At 40.6% G+C, this 23,880-nt stretch overlaps 2 protein-coding genes across 2 annotated transcripts; one reads left to right on the top strand and one right to left on the bottom strand.

Annotated features, from left to right (window-relative positions):
* Positions 1-249: 249 nt before the first annotated feature.
* cfap69 (cilia and flagella associated protein 69) lies at positions 250-11,887 on the bottom strand (the record flags this gene model as incomplete). Its single annotated transcript, XM_083925329.1, has 23 exons — positions 250-414; positions 1,008-1,091; positions 1,188-1,274; positions 1,567-1,764; positions 2,570-2,646; positions 2,960-3,097; positions 3,355-3,547; positions 3,673-3,754; positions 4,241-4,359; positions 5,297-5,412; positions 5,502-5,666; positions 5,874-6,105; positions 6,203-6,324; positions 6,423-6,471; positions 6,589-6,712; positions 7,364-7,538; positions 7,787-7,939; positions 8,582-8,752; positions 9,501-9,577; positions 9,667-9,776; positions 10,153-10,218; positions 10,313-10,372; positions 11,804-11,887. 23 exons carry the CDS (start codon positions 11,885-11,887, stop codon positions 250-252), a joined length of 2,847 nt encoding a protein of 948 aa, XP_083781455.1.
* Positions 11,888-13,142: 1,255 nt separating this feature from the next.
* Positions 13,143-23,534, top strand: kdm1b (lysine demethylase 1B). Its single transcript, XM_083925920.1, has 21 exons — positions 13,143-13,285; positions 13,528-13,670; positions 14,808-14,929; positions 15,012-15,101; positions 15,334-15,445; positions 15,530-15,643; positions 15,735-15,773; positions 15,893-16,085; positions 16,197-16,381; positions 16,899-17,069; positions 17,165-17,239; positions 17,343-17,477; positions 17,615-17,786; positions 17,963-18,090; positions 18,771-18,902; positions 19,024-19,098; positions 19,353-19,469; positions 20,010-20,135; positions 20,402-20,524; positions 21,203-21,355; positions 22,410-23,534. The coding sequence occupies exons 1-21, from the start codon at positions 13,270-13,272 to the stop codon at positions 22,491-22,493; spliced, it is 2,505 nt and encodes an 834-aa protein (XP_083782046.1). The 5' UTR covers positions 13,143-13,269; the 3' UTR covers positions 22,494-23,534.
* Positions 23,535-23,880: the final 346 nt, after the last annotated feature.

Raw genomic sequence — 23,880 nt, 5'->3', positions numbered from 1 at the left:
TGGACCAGACTACAAGATGCTGATTGTGCACATACAGTGACCTCATGTCTGCATTTGCTGCCACATAAAAACACAGCAGTATCCACAGACGCTGAGAATGAATTAGAAGCTATTAGAAATAAATAACTGTTCATGATAAACGTGTCAATGGGCTGCACAGTTCGGTCCGTTTTGTATTGGGCGTACATTAAACTCTATAAGATAGAATAAAGATGCAATAATAATAATGTAAAGGGCTTGTATTGAGCATCAGTCTTTCACAGATACGGTGCTGAAGTATTCTGGATCCTGTGTTGTGGGTCCCACTTCGTCCCGACCTGCAGCCTTGATGGGAGCTCTGGCCAGCATCAGCTTCACTCCTGCAGGTCCCTGAGCCCCTGTCCTCTCTACGGACATCACCTGCCCGATGAAATGCTGAAAAAACAAAACAAACAGCTTGAGTGAGAGTACGGCTCCTTGCTGTTTTACACAGCACTTGCAGCTGTAAGGGGATTTAAGGTGGAAAAAGAATCAGTTTTACAGCACCAGTGCACAAAATCCACATTATCTCAACATCCCAACAATGATTACATCCTCAAGTGTTGAGATGTCTGGCTTTCAAAGCAGTTTTGAACCAAAACTTTCAAGCCTTAAAATCAATGACAGAAGCAGTAATAAATTGCATGTTACCTCTTTACTCAATGCTTCTGGTGCATCTCTCATTTTATCAGCTGGTGTATAAGAGAGACTACTTTATACACAAGTCGTTTTCAGTGAGCTTGGCTTCAGCCCCTCTTCTCAAGCAACACATTTAAACAATTTTCACTGTAAGTCAAGGCCAGTTGAGAGATGAGTCTTGTGAGAGAGCTGTGTAGAGGACATTGTTGCAGTTCCTCCTGTACACCAGTCGAGGTCAGTAACAGTCTGATCACTTCTTATCATTCAACCACCGTGCTGAACCTTCTGCAGGTTCTATCTCTTAAAGCCAGTGAGCACTACAATACTCTAAAAATGTCGTGTGTAAGTACCTCTGTAGGATGAAGCACAGCGTCCTCATGGTTTGGTTTGGGTCTGGATGATTCAATGTGTTTCTCCTGCTGCGCTTTCACTTCCTGTACAAAACAAAGGCAGCGAAACATAAAAACATAGCCCTTCAAATTGATCTTTTGTAACAGCAGTGATGACTTGAGGTTTGTTAAAGATCAAACCTTCAGGATCTCATAGTTTGAAGTCTTGGAAACGTAACTGTTCCATGATTTGGCTGTGAGCTCCCGCTGCTTCCAGTGAGACTTAATCTGCAAAGACACAAAAGGAAAATGATGGAAACAAGATGTCTGCTGTGTCTACGTGGATTAAGTCCCAAAGACAAGTTACTTTCAGTGAAAATATCCATCAATTTAAATCTACTAGAAAGAAATTAGGCTGCACTCACTTTAGTATCATAATATTAATGCAAAACTACTCATGATCCAGGATTTCATTCAAGTTTGTGCGGTTGTTAAAATAAGTTTTTGGTTGTTTATTACAGAAAATATCTTCAGCTGACTTCAACAGACTTTGTTGACGACTGAATTAAACTCTCAGCACCTCTGTGTACAAGAGCGCCTCCTCCCCAATGTCCTCCTTCTCCTGTTGCTCCAGGATGCTGTTTTGTTCTTCTGCGACCCTCCTCGCCGTGTCCTCTGCAACCTTACAGATCGTACGGAGAGCCTCCTCGTCGGGGGTGATCGGCCTCACACTGTCCAAACTCAGCTCCCTGCTGATCTCCTCCCACACCTCACAGACCTACAGCACCACGACACACACCTCCATGTTTATGTGTCTCTGTGTCTAAAACAGATGTCTTAAAATCTCCCTTTTGCATTATTTCATACGTTGATGATTTTAGAGTTTAAATCAAGCCGCCACCACAGCGACTTACTGGTTGATCTAAAGAGGAAGTGCCAAAAACTGCAGTTCTCCGAGTGTCGACTAGGTTGTAGTTTGCACAATAGAGCAGTTTCTCATAGACCCCCATGTTAAACAGGCCGTTTTCACAGCATAATTAAACCTGTTTAAGGCCTGGTACAAAACCTATTCTAGTCTGTATATTTAGGTCATATCTCCATGACAACACTGAGGGGGGAGAATTTTTTTGTAACAGGCTAGTTTATTTTTTATTGGAGGTTAAGGTTTATGAATAATTAGGGAAGTGGCCTCTTGAGTGACAGCTAGCCCCTGGCCCTCACTTCTCCTCGGAGGTATACGGCAGCCAGGTGGAGGTATCTCCTTCCCCCCAACGTCACGTCAATGCCCTTTTTTTGGTAAGAGGAAAAGAAGTGGAGTCAAGGTCTGACAAGATGGAGACTCCCGTAGCGAGGACGATTGGATCAAGTTGAGAGAACGGACCTCGACAGAGAGGCTACGTCCATTTTTCATAGTCATTTTGGTTGAATATTCGACTCTACAGCACTGATCTCTATTTGACTCCGTAACATGTCACTTAACATGATTACAACATCTTTCAAATTATTCTGATGGTGTAAAATGTCAATCATGATGCAGTTCTGCCTGGTGAAAGTACAACTCATTTCATATCCAACAGTTCTACCTTGAAGTCCAGGTATCTCCTGACGATGCTCAAAGTCACATAATGTTTTCTTGACAATCCAGGAAGGTCTTGAAAACCTGGAAAAGTACCACATATGTCTTGTGTACATAATGACCACATTTTTCAAAACTGTAGTTTCCATTAGATTAGTTTAAATTTTTAAAAAACACATTATTTTCCGTATTCAACCTCGTTTTAGCGCCGGTCTGTGACGGCTCATTCAAGGCACTAAAAGATTTTGTCTAGTTTAGTTTTGTACATCTACTAAACCTGTCTAAGACTTTATAATAATAGCATTATCTACATATTTACAGTTGTATTTTTAAAAAATAAGTGGCACTGTATTTACGGCTGTTTGAACCTGGTTTAATTACTTAATAACTGTTTTACCAAGTTTGCAGAAGATGGAGTAAATCTTTGACCGCAGGTTCTCTGATAGCTCCAGTATTGCTGCACTCGGTTTCTTGGCAGGAAATGTCAGCTGGGTGTCCTCCTGCTGGTGATGACTGCGGATGGGCCTCTGGGGATCTGAAAGTCAGAAAGTGAAAAAGCATAAGATAAGAGGGGAAAATGTCTCGATATTAAATGTATTGTGCAAAATAAATAGCGGCACTGCAGCTTCCATAGACGGTTTTAGACACTTTGTCCTGCAGTTTCTATGAAAGTGTGAAAAAGTATGACCGGCTCCGGTGTCCAGGGCGGACATTAACTCCCAGTTACACTTTGATGAAGATGTATATTAATGAACTTCCTCGCAGTTATTTTAATTCTAGTTGCAGACTGACCTGCGATCCCTCCCTGTTGGGTTCGGCTGACTCTCAGCTCCTCCTCCTCGTCCCTCCACAGCTGCAGCAGGAACCTGGGAGCCGTCTGACCGTCGCCGTCCCTCCAGCTCAGGATGTGAGACAGAGCGTTCGGATTGTCACATAACTCCAGCAGGGTGGCGAGGACGATGCAGTGTACGCATCTGGGGCTCGACTGTTGGAGAGAGACACCCAAATAGTTTCATAACAGTAATTTTAATATCTAGGTGCATATAGACACACAAGCACAACAACGACTTCAGTTCAGCTTCAGACATTGGAAATCAATCAGCTTCTTACACTGAGTAAGTCCAAGAGAAGAGACGCCCCCTCTTTAGCCAGAAAGTAATCTTCTGTGGTGTAGCAGCCCACAATACAGGACCTGATGGGAAACAAACTTGCTCAACTATGTTTTCCTTTCTGTTTGTTTACTTAAATCTCCCAAACCCAAATTAATTAATTTAAATTGTATTATATTCACACTTCATGGGTCTCGGGTTGTTCAGAAAGCTATACAACGATAGAAATGCCAAATGTAAAAAAACATGAAGGGTTTTTTTGCGATCAAGAGAAGATGAGAGTTTTGCATGTTCTTAACCTTAGTTTGGTTCTTTTATTTAGGATGAAGTTATAATAATATACTGTATTAACACATATAGCATATTTAATATCGTGAAATAATAAACATGTTCCTCTGAATTATGTTCAAGATAAGGAAAATGTAAAAGTCAACAGCATTTATTCCCGTCTTGCCTGAAGCAGCCAGATGAAAATTGATTCCGGACATGACAAGACAGGACATTTGCTGGTATGATTCATTATAATAAATAATTAAAACACTTAATTTATGAAAGTGTGCTAAACTGACCACACACAGTCCACCGTGGAGAGGATGAGCTTGTTGTGTCCCAGACCACTGTAGAACTTGTCGGAGCCTTTCTTCAGGAAGTGAAGTGCCATCTCCACTCCCTCTGATCCAAACAGCTCCTGTGAGCAACACAACAACGCTGTCAGTGCGGAGGTCAGGAGGTCATGTGGCTCAGGCTCCATGCCATCCTTCTGCATCCTTTTTAAATATGTATAGATCGATTGTATTCCTAATGTCTTCTTTATCCATTTTGAAAGTTAAAGTTTGTTCTTTTCAGACAAGTTAGTTGTATGATAAGGATGTCCTCTTACCTTTTCTTAGTTGACAGTTTCGGCAGTACTCCAGCCTTCCTCAGAGCTGCAGCCGAAACTGTCAGCTAAGAAAAAGTAAGAGGACATCCTTACCATACTACTAACTTTTAAATATGTATGTTCATATTCTATGTATGATTTTGTTGTATGGATTGTCTGTATTTTTATTATGTTGGTCTATTCTGTACATACAGTATAACATCTATTGTACATCTGTGTATCCTGAGAGAGGGGTCCCTCTTCTTAAAGGTTTCTTCCATTCTAATCCTCCGTTAAAAGAGTTTGTTTTTGAAGTTTTTCCTCATCTGAAGCGAGAGTCAAAATGCTTTATAAATTGTAAAGCCCCTGGGGCACATTTGGGATTTGTGATATTGGGGTATAAAAATATAAATGTCGTCTCTGATCAAAGCACAAGATGTCATCTGGATGACAAATATAAACACAAAGAGATTTAGAAGATAAAATCATATTAGTGTTTAAAAGTTGCAGGCAGATGGATTCACAGTATGGAAAAATAATTAAAACAAAATACTGGTTTGAAGTACTGTTTAAAGAAGCTATGGCAAAAACAGGTAGATTTAAATAAGCCACTGTGGCCAAAAACTGACCACGTTATGACATAGTCTTATTTTTCTACAACAAAAAACTATATGCTATGATTAAATTAAATAAAAGTCACATGGTGGCTTTTTAGCCAAACTACTTCTTAGCTGTCTCAGTGCGTTTGTCATGATCTCAGCTTTACCTTTCTGTGCATGTCGCTCTCACACAGCGCTGACAGTATCAGTTGAAGATCTGACTTTATCTCCAGGGTGACGACATCGTCCTCATCAGGACTCGCTTCCATCTGCATCAAAATCCCTGAGAAAATACAACAGCAAGTCTGTATTCAACATGTTTATTAGGTTAAATGTTTCTGCTGATGCTGTGAAAGTTGGAAGGAAATTTACCCAGGAGCTGGTTGATGGTTCCTTGATCACAAAGGTCCTGGTTGACTGACTCTTCGCCCAAAGACGTCACAGATCTCAGCACTCTGATGATATGCCGCATCTGAGCCTTCTTACTGCCTCTTGCTCCTGGGCCATTGGAGCTGTGACCCTGACCAAACAAAGAATCTGGCAGAAAGGAGGAAATATATTGTTTAATATAATGAAAAAAGGCACAAAACACACAAATTATGAAAATTGCAAACACTGCAAAGGGTCACAGTGTTTTAAGATGGTAATTGTTTGGATGTGAGATGTTGAGTGGGGGTTGAAGATACAGGACATGCTCTCTTTAGCCTCTCGTTTGTCTCTTCACATGTTTTACAGTTTCCTGACCTTGAGCAACGCACCAGTCCAGCAGGAGCAGCAGACAGGCGTTTCCTTGATAGGACATGTAGTCATCCAACATGAGTGGAGCGACGGTGGAGAGGGTGGCCAGCGCCTGCAGCTGGAGCTCCTCCTGCTGAACGGTGGACCAGTGACGTGAAGCTGACCGTCGCTCAGACGAGGCAGCAGGCAGCTTCACGAGCATCAGCAGAGCAAGCATAACTCTTTCCTCTTTATACAGCTAGGAGAAGAACACATGGAGGGAACATGTAGGGTGTTAAAAATGTCAGATTTAGACTAATCAATGACTCAAACAGTACTGTTAGTGTGTGACTGACCGTCAGAGCAGCTAAATCATTCGACATTAAAACCAACAGATTCAAAAGCAGCTTCTTCATTTTCAAGTCTTCGTTGTTGTAGGTGAGCTTGAGGTTGCGGACCAAAGGGTTGTGACTTCTCACTGAAACGAAAGGAAGCATTTCTGTTATCATAAAATGTACTCGTAAATATTTCAAATGGAAAAATTAAAACAAATGCAGAAGGAAAGAGGGACCTCACACTCTGGAAATGTGACGAAAACCACAAGCTGTTTGGCAAATAAACTCTCCTGAAAATCAGAAACACAATGTTAAGCACATTTTACACACCTTCCACATACCTGTATGTGACTACAAATATCTGCTGCAATGTGTTTCCATCAAACAGTTTCCCATCCTGTACTCACAATAAGCAGAGAGTCGGGATTCTCAGCGATGAGAGTTGTGATCACGAGCAGATCATTTCTGAGTTGGAGGTCAGAATGTCGGAAACCGTTCATCAGCTGGTGACAAAACGCCTCTTTTATAGATCTAATGAACAAAACAGAAAGTAAGAAATCTAATATCTATTTGTACAGAATGAGAGAAAAAACGTATTTAAACTTTTAGAGGCTGGAAGGTAATTCATTCTTGACTCATAACTTTCTTTAGATGCTTGTTGATCCCAAAGTACATAAGGTCATTAAAGGTCCCGTATTGTAAAAAGTGAGATTTCCATGTCTTTTTGTCAGATCATAAAGCAGATCGAGGTGCTATGTAAATTAAAAAACGCTCAATCCACAGAGAAATGAACACAGCCTTTATTCAGAAACTATGACTTTAAATGAACCGTCAGGACTTCTGAAGGTTTGTGATGTCACAACTTTGCTATATATACATTTAGAAAGTGCTGCTACAGGGCAGTTACATTCATTCCCCGGCTGCAATGACGGTTCAGAGTCGATGTGGAAGACAAACCCTGACCAATCAGAGCAGACTTGTCTTTTCAGGAGGGATTCTTAAAGAGACAGGCGTAATGCGTTTTTTTAACATCAAAGCATGTAAACAAGTTCTTGTGGAAACTCAAAACACAAGGTTGAACCTGAAAATTAGAATAATATGAGACCTTTAAATGAAATGATCTCTACAGGCACACATTGCCCTCATCAGCCACATATGGAAACATCTGCACGAGACACATACATGACACACTCCATGCTGCTGAGCTGAGCCGTGACCTCCGTGCTGCCGCTCTCCAGCAGGTTCCAGAGGATTTCGGAGGAGTGGAACAGGACCTGACCGGACGGGTCGGGTTCGTTCATGTGGAGGCAGATCCTCTCTGCTCCTCGTGCATTCAGTATTGATGCACAGTTCATATCTGCAGTTGTAAAATGAAATGGGATTAATGTGATTGATGATAAAACGACCCATTGACCTGCTGACATTGACACAAGGACACTTAAAATCACCGTTTTGATTGTTTGTCTGATTGTTGTTAGGTCATGTGAGGATTTATGCACTTGAGAGCTGGCTACTTTATCTAATGAAGGAGGTTAGATTGACATGTCTGACAGATCCCCTCCTCCACTACCTCAGTGGATCCAATAATAAAACTCAGTTACTGACCAGAGGAGCTGGAGAGGATCTGAAGTGTCTGCAGGAGCTGCAGCTTGATGGTGGGCTGGTTCTCCAGTGCCGCCATGGAGAGGAGCAACGTCTGAGCCAGATCACTGCGCTCCAGCAACTGCAGCCTATAACCTGGAGAGGTTGGCTGGAGCCCTGCAGAAACACATTAGAATAAGAGATAACAATAATAATAATAATAATAATAAACATGTCTGGATGAAAGATGTGAACAACAACATAAAACAAACTAAAGACAAAAAAATTACACATGCAAAAACACATTTTTGTTTTCACTCTTAATATCTAAAATCGGGGAAACAGGAACAACACCAACAACAAAAAGTGATACAACATTAACAAAACAGTAAGAAAAGTTTGATTAAGAAGTAAACGAGGATAAAAGACAGGAAAAATAGCAGCCTTTGTGAAAAACAATGACAAATATATAAAAAAGAACATTCAATCTGAACTTAAATTAAAGTGATTTAAGTCAATTTCTGGAAGCAGTGCAGTTAAAAATGTATTAAGATACATTGGTAGATATTCATTTTTAATGCACTGTATACAAAACTGTCTATATGGAGAAGGTTGTTTTGAGATGAGATATGATAAGCCTTTATTGAATAAATACCGGGTTGATCAATGAGCTTGATCGATTATATTTGGCAAGATTAATAAGCTAATACTGGTTCATCATATCAGCCTTGTTATACTTGATGACATGAAATAAACAGAGAAGAAAAACAAACAAAGGCACAAGCATGCCACCCCACAGAAGCCATGAGAAAACCTCACTCAGTGAAAGTCTAGAAAATCGGTTGTCAGAGTGGAAAGTCCGAGGCTTTGGCTTGGTGAGACCGTCCGTACCGTGCAGCAGCTGTTTGGGAGCCACACAGCTGTAGAAAGATTTCACAGACTCAACTATCTGCTGCCTCACTTCAGCCTCTGACACCCGCATCAGACAGCCTGCCAACAGAAACACGTGTCAGTCGCTCTTCATCAACACTCCTGCTGTCTGAAGAAACCGTTTTCTTCTTGCTCATCAGCCTTGAGCAATGTCATTAATATACATAAAGTAAAAACTATATGAAGGATAAGATGGACTTTGTTATCTCCTGTGTTAAAGAGGTTGTGCCACTGCATGTCACACCCCAAAAGCATGTGGATGCACCAAAAAGTGCATGTAACTTGATGTTCACTGTGATGTTTCTGAAAGAGTAAGGCTGGTGATATTTCACATATGTTTTTTGTCAGCAAATCACTTATCCTGCTGCAGGAAATACTCAGCAAATGTGTATTTATCCACCACTGAAAACAGTTCTCTAATACACTGTTTACACGTGTTTAAGTTAGGTTTGCCAAAAGCGAAAGTGTCCTGTTGTTTTCGGAAATGTTTGAGCCCTTTAAAAAGACAAACAATGTAAATTTGTGACCTGTTTTTAAAGATGTACCTCTTCAGGAGGCTTGGGGCTGAGTGCCACAGACAGTAGAGAGGTTGTAAAGTATTGAGAAACAGACAAATGCATTGTTTATTTCTCTTCATGGGATTTTTGATAGCAAGACATGCCGGCCTTACACTTTAAGTTTCAAGTCTTCACATTTATTTTCATAATATATTAAAAAACTGGCAGCCAAATGTTAAATAAATGGCCTTAACTGTCAACCGCAATTTAATTTATATCTATGGAATACGTTTAATAAGTGATCTGTGTACCCATGTGAGAGAGGAACTCTATGACGTCCTGAGCGTAGTTCAGCTCGTCAGATGTTTTCTCCTTCAGGAAGGGAAGCCTGAGATGAAGCAAAGCAACATGATGACGACTGCACAACACAAAAAAGCATCAGTGCTCACGTAGGCTTGACACATGTGAGTTTCTTACCTGCAAATGCAAAGTGCCTCACACAAAATGGGCACATATTCAGGGTGATCTGTCACCTTCTCAGCACAGATGTTGAGTATTTTGGCGATGTCCGTCAGCTCCTTCAAAAGCTTGAAATGATTTAAGAAGTTTGAACATTTTGGGCAAAGCTTAAACGAAGATAAATCCGCTGAGGGAGGGGAAGTGACGGGACAAAGAGTCATCATGATAACTGAGGTTATTTCTGAGCAGGGAAACTGCTGACAGACGCAACGATACAGCTGTAAATTAGAGCCTTGGGAACGCCGTTTGGCTGTGTTCAGGTTGCATGAGATCAGATCTATTTCCATCACTGTACCAGGGGACTGTAAGGAGGAACATTTGACAATCTGCTGCAGAGTGTGACACCTGAGAGAGATTTATTTTGGGACAGAGAGACACTTGTTAGGAGAAGTCTGCGTTATCAGAAGTGTTACGTCAGAAGACTGAATCCAGCACAAAGGATACAAAGCCAATCTGGCTTCTCTTCAGTAGTTTCTTCAGTACAAAAAGGTGCCTCTCCTTCAAGTTAGCCTTTAGTAAAAACAAAGTATACAGTTCATTACTTCAAATATTGCTTAAAACATTAAAAAAAAAGAAAGTCTGATGACATTCAAGTTTGACTTACTGTCAATGGATCTTCAAGAAGACGAATCACCTTGTTGAGTTCAAGACTTTTAACGCTGACCTGTTGAGACAGTTTAGGTCGAGGTTTACATTTCGTGTCTTCTTTGGTGACAGACACACGTTTGTCACAATCTAGAAAATATATATTATATTCATTCTGAGGATGAGAGAAAATATTTTGCATTAAAATGTGCAAGCATCTCATGTAATAAGTGGCTGCATTTCTCAGAGTTTTGAAAAGCATCCATCATTTTCTGCCCACTCTTAGCTTTTAATACAATTTATTTCCATATTCACTATATTTTTTCTCACTTGTAGAGAAGTTTTGCTGTTTCTGGATCATAGTAACCAAATTTAGAGATTGAATCTGCTCCATCGGGCAATTAGGGTGACATTTAAAATTGCAACAGTTCACTACACTACACTAAAAAGAGCAGCGACATGGTCCAAGCAATAATATCAGCAGCATATAAAATACAATGGACTGTAAATTAAACCACCCAACAGTAATCATATTAATCCAATTAACTCTATTGCAGCCAGCTACAACGCCAATCATAAAAATGATCAAAATGCATCATAAATGTTATTCAATTAATAATATGATAAGCCTAAAACATACTTTTATCACACAGACTTCCCTGTGATAATCTGACTCTAGTTTTTATTGTTTATGGATCTGCGGTTTTATTTTTATGTGATATGTTTCAGTGTTTTTATTGCTGTTTCAATGTGTTTAAAAAATACAATCTATTGATTTTTAACAAGTAATACAAATGATGACAATTAACACTATGGCAGCCAGCTACAACGCCAAAAACTGCATCATAAATGTTATTAAATTAATAATAAAAATGAATATGATAAGCCTAAAACATACTTTTTATCACACAGACTTCCCTGACTCTAGTTTTTATTGTTTATGGATCTGCCATTTTATTTTTATTTGATATGTTTCAGTGCTCTTATTGCTGTTTTAATTAGTTTTAAAAACAAAATACAATGTATTGATTTTTAACAAGTAATACAAATGATGACAATTGAACAAATAACACAATACCCCCTCCCCCAGACAGTCATACAATAAAAGAGCACAGAAATACAGAGATAATAATAATAATAATAATAATAATAATAATAATAATAATAATAATAGAAATGTAGCAAACATGTAAATAAATAATTGCATAAAAAGAGGGAAATAGAAAATATTATTATTAATACAAATAATAATAATAATAATAATACAAATACAAATAATTTTTTTATATATAAATAAATGTATTATCATATAGAGAGTGCTTTTACTTTGTGCTAGCTTACTTTACATGTTCCTGATAGTAACGTTAGCCTACTTTTATTTAAGTAACACTTTGAATTGAAGAGTTTTAATAATGGCAGAGTATTGTTTTAGTTGTGTATTGTTATTTTGACTCTTAACAGAGAACCAGACACTTAATAAAGCTGAATAACTGAGAAAGTCACTGTTTACCTCCGGCTGGCTCGGGTCCGATGCTCTTGGTCTGATTCCAGGAATGTCCGGTTTTCTTCTGAGCACAACTTTACCTGAATCCATCTTTAATGTTTCGACGAACTTATTGCGTTAAAGTCTTACTTCAAACATTATCGGTTCATTTGAATTTTTACTTCACGATTTTTGTTTGTTTGGGTTCCGGTTGGTTAACGTTAAAGTCCTTAAACATTACAGATACGTCCAAGTTTACTTCCTACCCTCGGTGTTTCTCCACCAACTGACGTCCAACGTCTCTCCGTCTCACCTGGGTTTGTACGTTGCCCTGGGTACAGTTGCCATGGTTACCGTGTAGTACGGCGAGCAGCGGTGAGCAAAACTAATCCTAAAAATGAAACGCCCATTTACCAAACGTTTTGTTTTTGTTTTTTGGGTTGTTTTTGTTGTGTTTTTGTGTCTGTGTTTGTTTTTGTTTGTGTTTGTGTTTTTTGTTTTTAGGTTTTTGTCTATGTTTTTGTTTTGTTTTTGTTTATTTGTCATTCATTTTTTCTTGTTTTTCCTGTCTTTGTACATTTTAAGTTATGTTTTTATTGTTTCGAGCAACTGGAGCTCAAAACCGTCGAGGTTTAAACGACTCAATAAAGAAATAAAAAAATGATGAATGCATAAATGTATAAATAAATACAAGATAAATATATAAATAAATAAATGCTGAAATAAATAAATACGTGAATAAATACAGAAATAAATAAATACGTGAATAAATACAGAAATAAATAAATGCTGAAATAAATAAATACGTGAATAAATACAGAAATAAGAAAATGGGACCTCCTACCTATGAACATGGAAAAACAGAAATAAATAAATGGAGTTGAAAAAAAATGTGAAAAATAAATGTAAAGCATTTATTATTTTATTCCTTAATTATCTATGCATTTATTCATTATCTTATTTATTCAGTTATACATTTATTAGTGGTTGTATTTATATATCCATTTATTTATGCATGTATTTATTATCTTATTTATTAATGTATGCATTTATTAATGATTTTACTCATTTATTTATGAATTTATGTATTTATTTATGCATTTTCTTATTTACTTGTTTGTTGCTTTGTTTAATAATTTATTATTTTCCTGTATTTATTTTTTCTGAATTTATTTATAATGTTTTTATGCATTTATTGATTTACTTATTTATTTCTGTATTTAATCATTAATTTCCCCCTCTATTTATTTATTCATTTCTACATTTATTTATATATGTATTGATGTGACACGTTGAATCCTCCAAACCCTAATCCTAAAACCGAAACGCCCATTTCCTCTTTAAAACAGGAAGTGGTATTCTCGCAACAACAGCGCATTGATTTCCCCCCACAACAATAAAAGGGGAGGTGAATTATAACAATAAAAAACAGAATCAGAACCGGACACACACGGTGAGTGGATCCCCGGGTTGTGCAGCAGCTGCAGTCAGCCATGCTGTCGGATGCAGGTAAGTGCTCAGAGTCTCTGCTGCTCACTGCTACATGTGCTAAACGTGACAGGCGGACATTATTCAGCTGTTTAAAGGGCTTGGTTATGTGTCGACACATTTGCTGTCTGTGATCCTCTTTGATCAGGTTATAAACAATAGGATAACACATGTGAGATCTTATCAGTCACTACCAAGGCCCCAGTTCATCTCAGCTGCAGTGCATTTGTGCTCTGATAAATGCTGTTGTCACTAATGTTCAGACTACTCTGGGAATCCCTCTGGGGCTCGACGAACCAAGAAGAGGAGCTCCGGGGAGTCACCGGGGGAGGGACAGACCCTGCGCTCCTCGGGGAGGCAGATCAATGTCCGGGTGAAGCGCACCAACAACCCTCCACCTGGACAGGTAACAGCTGCAGCAGCATGCACGTTCAGCCCTGCTCCACTCAGGCATGTCTCGTCTGGTCTGGTCTGGTCTTATTTTCTTTACCTGTGTGTTTATGCTTTTTGAGTCTGATTCTAGAAAATACAATGATGATAAACCTGCACATATTTGTTTTTTCAGAGAGTATTTTTGAGGCTTTTTTGCGTTATTGAAGAGATGTGGGCAGAGAGAGGGACCAGTTATGGTTCACATGGTAGGCCGATACACCTTTAGCCCTTATAGGCCACAGTGACACATGACAACACCTTTTCTTTGATTAAGAAAGATTATTTTTATTTTATTTTTTATATTTTTAAGCATTTTATTATATAAGACAGACAGGGAATGGGGCGAGAGGGAGAGGGGAGAGAGTCAACCAGGACTATTTTAAAAATGTATTCATTGTTAAAGTAATTTTTCATGCAAAGATGAGAGAAAATGTTGTTTTCAGCATTTAAAATATGGATTTTTTTGCTATTATGTTTTTATTCATTTTCTAATGTCAAACATAATAGAAAAGGCTTCCAGATTAAAACAAAAATACACATAATAACAACAAAATGTGCATATACATATAAATATACATACATATACAAATCCAAGCCCACAAACAGCGTTAAAAAATCCGATCTGGCCCCAGATAAGCAGAAGAAAATGGATAAAATAATCTATGAGGACAAACCATGTAAAGATGACCGTGTTCTCAAACATAGCTTTGGCATTTCTGTTTTGCAAATTTAGTTATTTGTCAGCTGACTTATTCCCATGTGGCGACACAACATCCCTTTTCACAGCTGTGGGCACAAAAGACCTGAATACTTTTCTCCACGATATCAAACGCTGTATAGCTGAAAACGTTCTCCGACTTTAAAAGAAACAGACCTGACCCGCTCCTGTATTTCCTGTTACGCCTCAAGTTTGTTTTGCTTCTTTCCCTCTCCTCTTCTGTCATGTTGGATCTACGGTGTTGTGTTTGAAGTCAGGATGCGCCGAACCAGCCTTTTCTCTCATGATACCAATTCCTAAACCCAAGCGGTCCCTTTCTTTCCCCACCTTTAAAGTGTGTGGATCTCTGCATCTGTGGTTTAAAGTAATCCGCACAAATCAACTCTCTTCTAGAGCAAAAGAAAAGCCACAGACACCGAGGAGGAAGACGACCAGTCTGAGAAGAAGTACAGAAAGTGTGAGAAGGCCGGATGCTCTGCCACATACCCAGTTTGTTTTGCAAGTGCATCTGAAAGGTAGCGAGTTTCTCGGTAAAACAGAAATCTGACTTTTTTTTTTTAGATGCGGCTTGTTTTGAATTCTTCTGTCTTTTCTCAGGTGTGCCAAGAATGGATACACGTCTCGCTGGTACCACCTGTCCTGTGGGGAGCATTTTTGCAACGAATGTTTCGACCACTACTACAGAAGGTAATGTTGACGGAGCGTGTTCCACTGTTTTTTTCCCATTATATCTCCACACTGGCCTGGGAGCGCCTCGGGATCCCCCAGTTAGAGCTGGTTAATGTGGCCCGGGAAAGGGAAGTTTGGGGTCCCCTGCTAAAGCTGCTGCCCCCGAGACCCGACCCCGGATAAGAGGCTGAGGATGAGATGAGATGACATATAAAAGTGTTTCAACTATTGATTTTTTAAAAATTTGCAGTCACAAAGATGGCTACGAGACCTTTGCTTCGTGGAAGAAGGTTTGGACCAGTAATGGGAAAAGTGAGCCCAGTCTCAAAGCTTTCATGGCAGATCAACAGCTACCGTTCTGGGTGAGATGAAGTCATACGGTAGAATAGTTACTTTATACTATTCTAAGTTAAACAGTCACGTTCATTATGATATGTTCCCCTCAGGTTCAGTGCTCTAAACCGGACTGCAGGAAGTGGCGTCAGCTAACCAAGGAGATCCAACTCACTGCGTCCATGGCAGCAATGTACCGCTGTGGGATGAAGGTCAACAACATCAAGGTAAACAGGAAATAGAAAAGGAGTCAAACAGCCACTCACAAGTGACGTTTCTCTTTTTTTTGTGATGATAAGCGCGTGTCTTTGCCTGCAGAGTGAGGGACCGGACCAGTGCTCCCAGCCAGAGGACTTGGTAAGATGCCGATGTGTGTTGTAAGATCTCTTTTGGACCCATAGCAGTGATGCATCCATCTGTGCCAATAAAGCGGTGACTGTCGTCCTCTTTAATCTCATGTCGTTTCATTCTCACAGAGAGTGGCTGAGGTGACCGACAGCTGGTGGCATTCGATGTTGATTTTGCCGCCGTTGTTCAAAGAAAGCCCGGCCAGCCCGTTCCTCGCTGCCTACTACCCCGACTGTGTGGGTATGAGTCCGTCGGGCTCTCCCAGTAACATGTCTCTGTCCGAGCTGAGGGCCGATCACTGCAGAGCCGTGCAGCCTCAAAGTGAGTCTCCCTGTGTGTTTTGCGTGAGGAATAACATTTATTAACCGCCGTTGTTTATGCTCTGTCTAAAAGCACATACTGTGGTGTGGTGATCATGATGGTTTCCCTCAGTTCCAGGCCTGTGTCCATACTTCCAGCCCTTCTACCAGCCGAACGAGTGCGGAAAGGCTCTGTGTGTACGGCCGGATATGATGGAGCTGGATGAGCTTTACGAGTTTCCAGAATTCTCCAGAGATCCCACCATGTATTTGGCGTTACGCAACCTCATTCTTGCCTCCTGGCACAAGAATTGCAGGGTACAGTGCAGACAGCAGTAACTTACGAATTGCATGTTTTTCATGTTTTCACCTGTGTTGTGAATTCTCTACCACCTGTTTATTTAGTGTTAGTGTCTGTGTTACGCCAGGTATTTGCTTAGCGAAGTACGTAGCTTACGTAACCAGCATAGCATACGTAACCAGCGTAGCATACGTAACCAGCGTAGCATACGTAACCAGCCTAGCTTACATAACCAGCGCAAATGTCCGCACCACCAGTTCAGTTCATTCTACGGTGATGTTGGAAGTCATTGACGATAAACTTCCACCATTGTACACTACAATTTGTGTTCAGTGTAATACAGTCCGATTGAATAAGTAAAGCCGGTCAACTCTTACTGGTGTCCTTCCTGACTGAAGCCCTGAAGTGGCGTAAATATTACTCTGCCAGCTCATTTAAATCAATCTTAACAACCATTGCTTTTGGATTTAGAACATAACATACGGCTCTAAAACACAGCAAACTATTTACAAATGTTCCTGTTTTTTTGTAAAGGAGGTGCTGACTTCCCAGAAATGTGCCCAGCAAATCATTGTCCGGGGGTTGGTGCGTGTGCGCTGCGTGCAGGAGATGGACCGAGTGCTCCACTTCATGACCAGGAAGGGCCTCATCAACACCGGTGTGCTGGCAGTGAAACGCCCTCTGCTCCCTGAAAGACACGGCTCTGTGAGTGCCCTCATCGTTACCTGACCATGACACAACAGCACACAATTCATGGAAGTTTTACATCAGCACGTCCTCATATTCTATCACTTTCGCAGAGGAATGTTCTCATCATCGGTGCCGGGGCTTCAGGTCTGGCTGCTGCACGGCAGCTGCAAAACTTTGGCACTCAGGTAACTGTTGTTCTTGCCTCTCATATTCTCTGACCTCCTGTTTGACCCTGTTTGTTCGTCAACTCGCTGTCCCTTTACACTCGTCATTGTCATGGGTTTGCAGGTGGTGGTGCTGGAGGCGAGGGAGAGAATTGGAGGTCGTGTGTGGGATGATACTTCTCTGGGAGTGACTGTAGGCCGAGGAGCGCAAATCGTCAACGGCTGTGTAAACAACCCCATCGCTCTGATGTGTGAACAGGTAGGATTTTATTTAAGAGCTCAAAGGTCTGCAAAGAAAGAGCTCTTGTTCTTTGTTTCGTCTGCTAAATGGAAACATGCATCTTCATATGTGACTGTGAGATTTGTGCTTCGTCTAATTTGACTCTACTGTTGCAGATGGGCATCAAGATGCACAAGCTGGGAGAGCGGTGTGACCTCTTTCAGGAGGGCGGGCAAGTTACTGACCCCGCCATCGACAAGCGCATGGACTTCCACTTCAACGCCATCCTGGACGTGGTGTCAGAATGGAGGAAGGACAAGTCGCAGAACCAGGACACCCCGCTGAGAGGTGCTGAAGCGTTGTCCCCGAATACGACACGATTGTTTTAATCTAAAAACTGAGACTCAGGAACCAGCTGCTTGGATGTTTTGTCTTCACATTTGGCTCTTTTGATGAGAAAAAATGAATTTCAGTGGAAAAATATGACAAAGTGATCTATAATTGTATGCATTTTATTTCCGCAGAAAAAGTCCAGGAGGTGAAGAAGAACTTTCTCCAGGAGTCTGGGATCCAGTTCAGTGAGCTGGAGGAGAAAGTGCTTCAGTTTCATCTCAGCAACCTGGAGTACGCCTGTGGAAGCACGCTGGAGCAGGTGTGGAGAACACAAACACTTACGTAATCACTTAAGGCTGGTTTATTGTTACGAATTCACCATACACCAACATTTCTGCCTGTGCACGTAGAAATGATTCACCACAGTAGAACTTTATTAGTCCAACAGTGGTGATGTTGTTACAGCAGCAAAGGGGCTAGGGTTAGGTTAGACTCTTTACTGTCCACAAGGGGAAAATCACTTTGACACATTTAGTCCTTTTTTAAAGTGCGGTAACAAGAAGCATCGGTAAAAAACAATTCAATTTTATTTATAGTGCCAAATCATAACCGAAGTTATCTCAGGACACTTTACAGAGTAGGTAAAGACCACACTCTATGACTTATTATGATTTACACAGACCCAACAATTCCCCCGTAGAGTACGGTGGCGTTGAAAACCGTCACTATAACAGACAGGAACGTCAGACAGACCCAGCTCTGTGGAGGACGCACATCTGTCTGCACCGGTTGGGGAGGAAGAAAAGGAGAGAGAGAGAGAGAAAAGACGGACAGATGGACAGAGAGACAAAGACAGACACAAAGACAGAGACAGACACAACAACAACGATACAAAAAGTAGACAGACTGATTGACGTTGCATGTGTTTGAACTGTGAAGTCATTGAATCCTTGGTGATTGTGATGAAAATGTATGAAGTGTTTTTGTTGTCGTTCGTAGGTTTCTGCAAGATCTTGGGACCACAATGAGTTTTTTGCCCAGTTCTCAGGAGACCACACTTTACTCACAAAGGGCTACTCCGCTTTACTCCACAAACTGGCCGAGGGCCTCGACATCCGCACCAAGTGCCCGGTTTGTAACTCCATCTTTACATTTCAGCTGCTGCTTTTTACCTTTACGCTGAAAACTACATCGATAAATCACAATGTTAAAAATCTAAATCAGGTGTGCACCTTTTCTTTTTCAATCGCAGGTTCAGGCCATCGATTACTCAGGTGATGTTGTCAAAGTGACCTCCTCCAACGGGTCCCAGTGGAAAGCACAGAAGGTAAAAACATGTTGATAAATGCTATAAAAATGCATTATATTATCTTTATTATCACACTTTATCTTTAACGTGGATGCGTTCAATGCTGATCATAGTTGTTTAAATGGTTTAAACCTTCTTCCTACTCCATTTTGGACATGTTATATTAATTAAGTGGTTTATTTATTGAGTTTGCTATATGTGTACTGTTAATTTCTTTTTCTTATAAGTTTGAAATAATGAAACTAATGGTGGTTTAATGTTACTCTGGTTAGGTTCTTGTCACAGTCCCACTGACTTTACTTCAGAAGAACATGATTCAGTTCAACCCTCCGCTTCCTGAAAGGAAACTGAAAGCAATCCACAGTCTGGGAGCAGGCATCATAGAAAAGGTACAAACGGTTTTCTGTGTTTTCATGGTTGTAGTTAAGTACAGCAGGAAAACGTATCCAGAACATTTAACTTTAAGGCAATAACAGTGGTTGTGATTAGAAAGTTGTCTCCTTTAAGGTGCTAAAATACTGCTTATCCAGGGGTCGAGGAATTGCGGGGAATATTATTAATGCTGCTAGCACTGTTGCCTCACAGAAAGAGGGTTCCTGGTTCGAATCCCAGCTTGGGCCTCTTCTGTGTGGAGTTTGCATGTTCTCCCCGTGTCTGCGTGGGTTTTCTCCGGGTTCTCCGGTTTCCTCCCACAGTCCAAAGACGTGCAGGTGTTCGGTTCATTGATGACTCTAAAATTGCCCGTAGGTGTGAATGGTCGTCTGTCTCTGTTCGTCTCTATGTGTCCTGCGATAGACTGGCGTTCTGTCCGGGGTGTACCCCGCCCCACGCCCGATGTCAGCTGGGATCGGCTCCAGCCCCCCGCAACCCCGATAGGGACAAGAGGTTCAAGATGGCTGAACAAAATATTATTTTAAAATGTCTTCCAGATCGCTCTTCAGTTCCCGTACAGATTCTGGGACAAAAAAATCCAAGGAGCAGACTACTTTGGTCACATCCCACCAAGTCCTGACAAGAGAGGCATGTTCAGTGTCTTCTACGACATGGAGCCACAGGTTTGTCTTCACTACTTCTACTAAAGTATGAAGGCAACAGCACAAGTAGAGGCACCTGGGGAGCATTAGTGAACACGTATTCAAACACATTTTTATCCACAAGGAGTGAAACTGAAGATACGTATTCCTATCAGGGGAAATATCCTGATATTTTCATATGGAAGAAGGAAGGAACATTTCTCGATTCTACATTTTGACCTTATCGTCATGGTTACAGTGTGTATAATGCAGTCTTTGTGTGTTTGTGTGTGTGTGTGTGTGTGTAGGGGAAACAGGCTGTCCTCATGTCTGTAATCACCGGTGAGGCTGTTCCTGCTGTCCGGGACATGGAGGACAAGCAGGTGGTGGACGAGTGCATGAAGGTCCTGCGGGAACTTTTCAAAGAGCAGGTAACGCGTTCACCTTTAATGTGTAGCCCTGTCACATTCTGCTGACGTGGAGTGTTGTTTATTGTTACTGATGAATAGTGAACAGTAGTGGTGCGTTCAATTTACCTCGGAAGTCGGAGCTGGGAATGACGTCACACCTGAGTTAAAAAGTAAAAAAAAGGAGCCAGCGGCCAAAAACGGAAGAGGAAACAAGATGGCCACATCTAGGAAAGGCATTCTTGCGCTTGCCTTGTCTGAATATAAACAACTTTGGGACAAATACGCGGCCCTTCTGCAACCTGCAAACACGGTGGATGAAGAGGAAACACAAAAGCGCAGTAGTTTACATTTACACATAAAAAATTTAAATTACACTAAGACAGCATTTCCATATATATACATCTAACAATACTGTGTATACGGCTGACTTATGTGACAACCATTAGTAAAAAGTGTTTATAAAAGGATTATTACAGGAGCTTCTTTACTGTTTACAACCGGGGCGGCCATCTTTAAATGTCAACTCGGGGTTTGTGTGGAAATCCCGTTTTCCGAGTACAACTGGAACGCACCATAAGACTAACAAGTCTTTCTCTATTCACACCTTATATTACCTCTTTATAAACTTTCTTCCTGTATTGTATTTTGTGTGTGTTTCTCATAACTGTTATGGTTTTGAACGGCTGTCGTCCTTGTTAGGAGGTCCCAGAGCCGCTGCATTTCTTTGTCACACGTTGGAGCAAAGACATGTGGACCCAGATGTCCTACAGCTTCGTGAAGACGGGGGGAAGTGGCGAGGCCTACGACATCCTCGCCGAGGACGTGCAGGGAAAAGTGTTCTTTGCTGGAGAGGTAACGCTGCAGCTTTTACTTAACCAACCCTCTCTCTGGTTTCATATTCTTTTTTTATTGGTGTGTACACAAGAACAACAAAGGCACTTGAATATATATATATATATATCAGGACACACTGGTACAAAAAATACAACCAATAGGAATACAATGGAAAAAAGCATTTAGACGTAGTCTGTATAAAATGATTAAACTGGCCACATAAACATTATAGATAAGATAAATAAATAATAGTAAAAGAGAAAAGCAAAGGGGAGTGGGAGTGTGTGTGTGTGTGTGTGTGTGGGGGGGGGGATTACATTGTCGTAAAAAATAAATCATGAACAGTTGTCATGTATTGTTGATTTTGTCCAGGTTAATCCTTCTTGAGGATCTAATTTCCTCTACTTTTAAAAAGGACATAGCCTCTTTAATCCGTCGTGTGTCTGAAGGAGCTGTTGTGGATTTCCAGTTGAGACGGAGTGGCGCTTAGAAATTAGGGAGGTCAAAGCTATAACTTCCAATCCTTTAGTGGAATACTGCGTATAGTCTGACAGAAGACACACAATGCCAATGTGTGAAGTGTGAATAGTCCTTGAGAATACCTTAGACTTATGGGTAAGATTGCATGGTGAGCCTCCACATCTGTCACAGACATCTATCTACTGTATTTGGGAAAGTCTGCACCAACCATGTCTTCGAATAGTGACGTCATAATACAACTTTAAACTGTATCAAGGTCAAACATGCACAAATAGAGGTTTTGTAAATGACCTGCAGTGCGGATTCCCACCAATATTTATCAAAAACCAATCAGAGTTCACGTTCACAGGTCTCTCTCGTGTTGAAGGTCAAAAGTTCATCATATGACTGAATAGAACTGCACATTTTGAGATTAAAGGCCTTTGTAAAGGATTCAAATGTAAGAGTTCGTCCCACGGCTGCTTAGGTTTGCCTCTCTGTCCCCCGGTTTCCACCCTGTTAAATAAAAATGACTTGAAGTGAATCTCTTTTGTGATGTCATGTATCAGGCTAACTTTTTATTTGACTCGTTTTGTTTTGTTTTGCTTACCAGGCAACCAACAGACATTTCCCTCAGACTGTGACGGGAGCCTACCTGAGTGGAGTCCGAGAGGCCAGCAAGATGGCTGCCATGTAAACTCTGCAGGTCCCTGAGCGCTCACAAACACCAGCACGGACACACGGGTTGCACCGAGCAACACACCGTTAAAATAACTGCGTTTACCTGAATCGCTCCACTCGTGATGATATTTTACCGTACTGTGATTTGTCTTATCAGCAAAGATGCCACTTTCCAGCAGCGGGGTCAAGTGGAGCTTTCAAAGGGCCTGGCTCTACATATTTAACACAAGAGAAAGTGCTTTTTGTTATTTATATCAAAACAACTCCAGCTGGTAAAACGTTTGTTTGTGACAAGATGCAAAATTAATAGCAAGGCATGAATAATGGATAATCTGCTTTCCAGCTCCGCGTGAGTCCGCGGAGCGGGAAAGCAGGATGATGTGAAGTTTATTGAGTGTCGTTTGTAGCACTTCTGTGATGGAAATGGTCGTAACTTTTAATTTTGAGAGATTGCCGTTGCATGAAACATTGGTAAACTCCGTTTTTGAATCATGAAAGATTGAATCTCCAAGGATCAAGTTTATTGAGATTACATTGTATTGATATTTAAAACTATTTTCTTTGAGTTACTTACCAATGTTTTATTCAGCTGTAATGAATTTGCGTTATGTGATATATGTGTTGGTACAAATGTAGAGGGGAAATGGGAGGTTGGGTTTATAGTAGGAATACTTCTGTGGTAGCACTTTTGATTTAAAACGTATATTTGATTTAACAAAACGGTCAGAAAAGAAGCGAACGGTGAACACGACGAGAGGATGTCCCCTTGCTGTCTCAGGGATGTGATCAAGACACCTCATAGAAAACAACGATCATGAACGGACAATGCTGAAAAAATAAATATATATATAAAACAACCAATCAAATGAGGAAAAAAACATTGATTATCAGTTCCTGAAGGATGAGCTTTGGGGTAAGGTCACTTTAATGTTGACTGCGTGTAGGTCTTCTTATGTCTGGATCAGAACGTCGAGATGATCGTGTCCTGTCTGTCCAGCGTTACAGTGCTCGAGTATTTATCTTGTTTGTGTGTAATAAACCGAGCTATCAACTGCCACACTGACTGCTTTCTCTTCAATATCTGACTCTTTAAATCTGTGTTATATCTAAAGGTTTGTCTCTGTATTCTGTAAACTCAGCTTTAATGGGCTGACTCTGCTGCATTACAGAGTTCTGTTCTGACTAAAGACAATGAAACGAACTGAAACAAGAGGAAAACTAATCAGCGATGTTTTGGATGGTTAATCTTTTTAGTTTTACTCTGTGTGTCTGACTTTGAGCTCGCAGGAAGAAAAAGTGTCTCAGAATAAAATCCTCTGTTGCAGCTTCTGCCAAATTACAAACCACAGAGTGAAATATGGAGATATTTGATACAGCTCCTTTTTTTTAAAAATGTATTCATT

Source organism: Echiichthys vipera (assembly GCF_963691815.1).
Source record: "Echiichthys vipera genome assembly, chromosome: 13".
Classification (NCBI taxonomy): domain Eukaryota; kingdom Metazoa; phylum Chordata; class Actinopteri; order Perciformes; family Trachinidae; genus Echiichthys; species Echiichthys vipera.
This window is presented reverse-complemented; position numbering and strand designations above follow the sequence as displayed.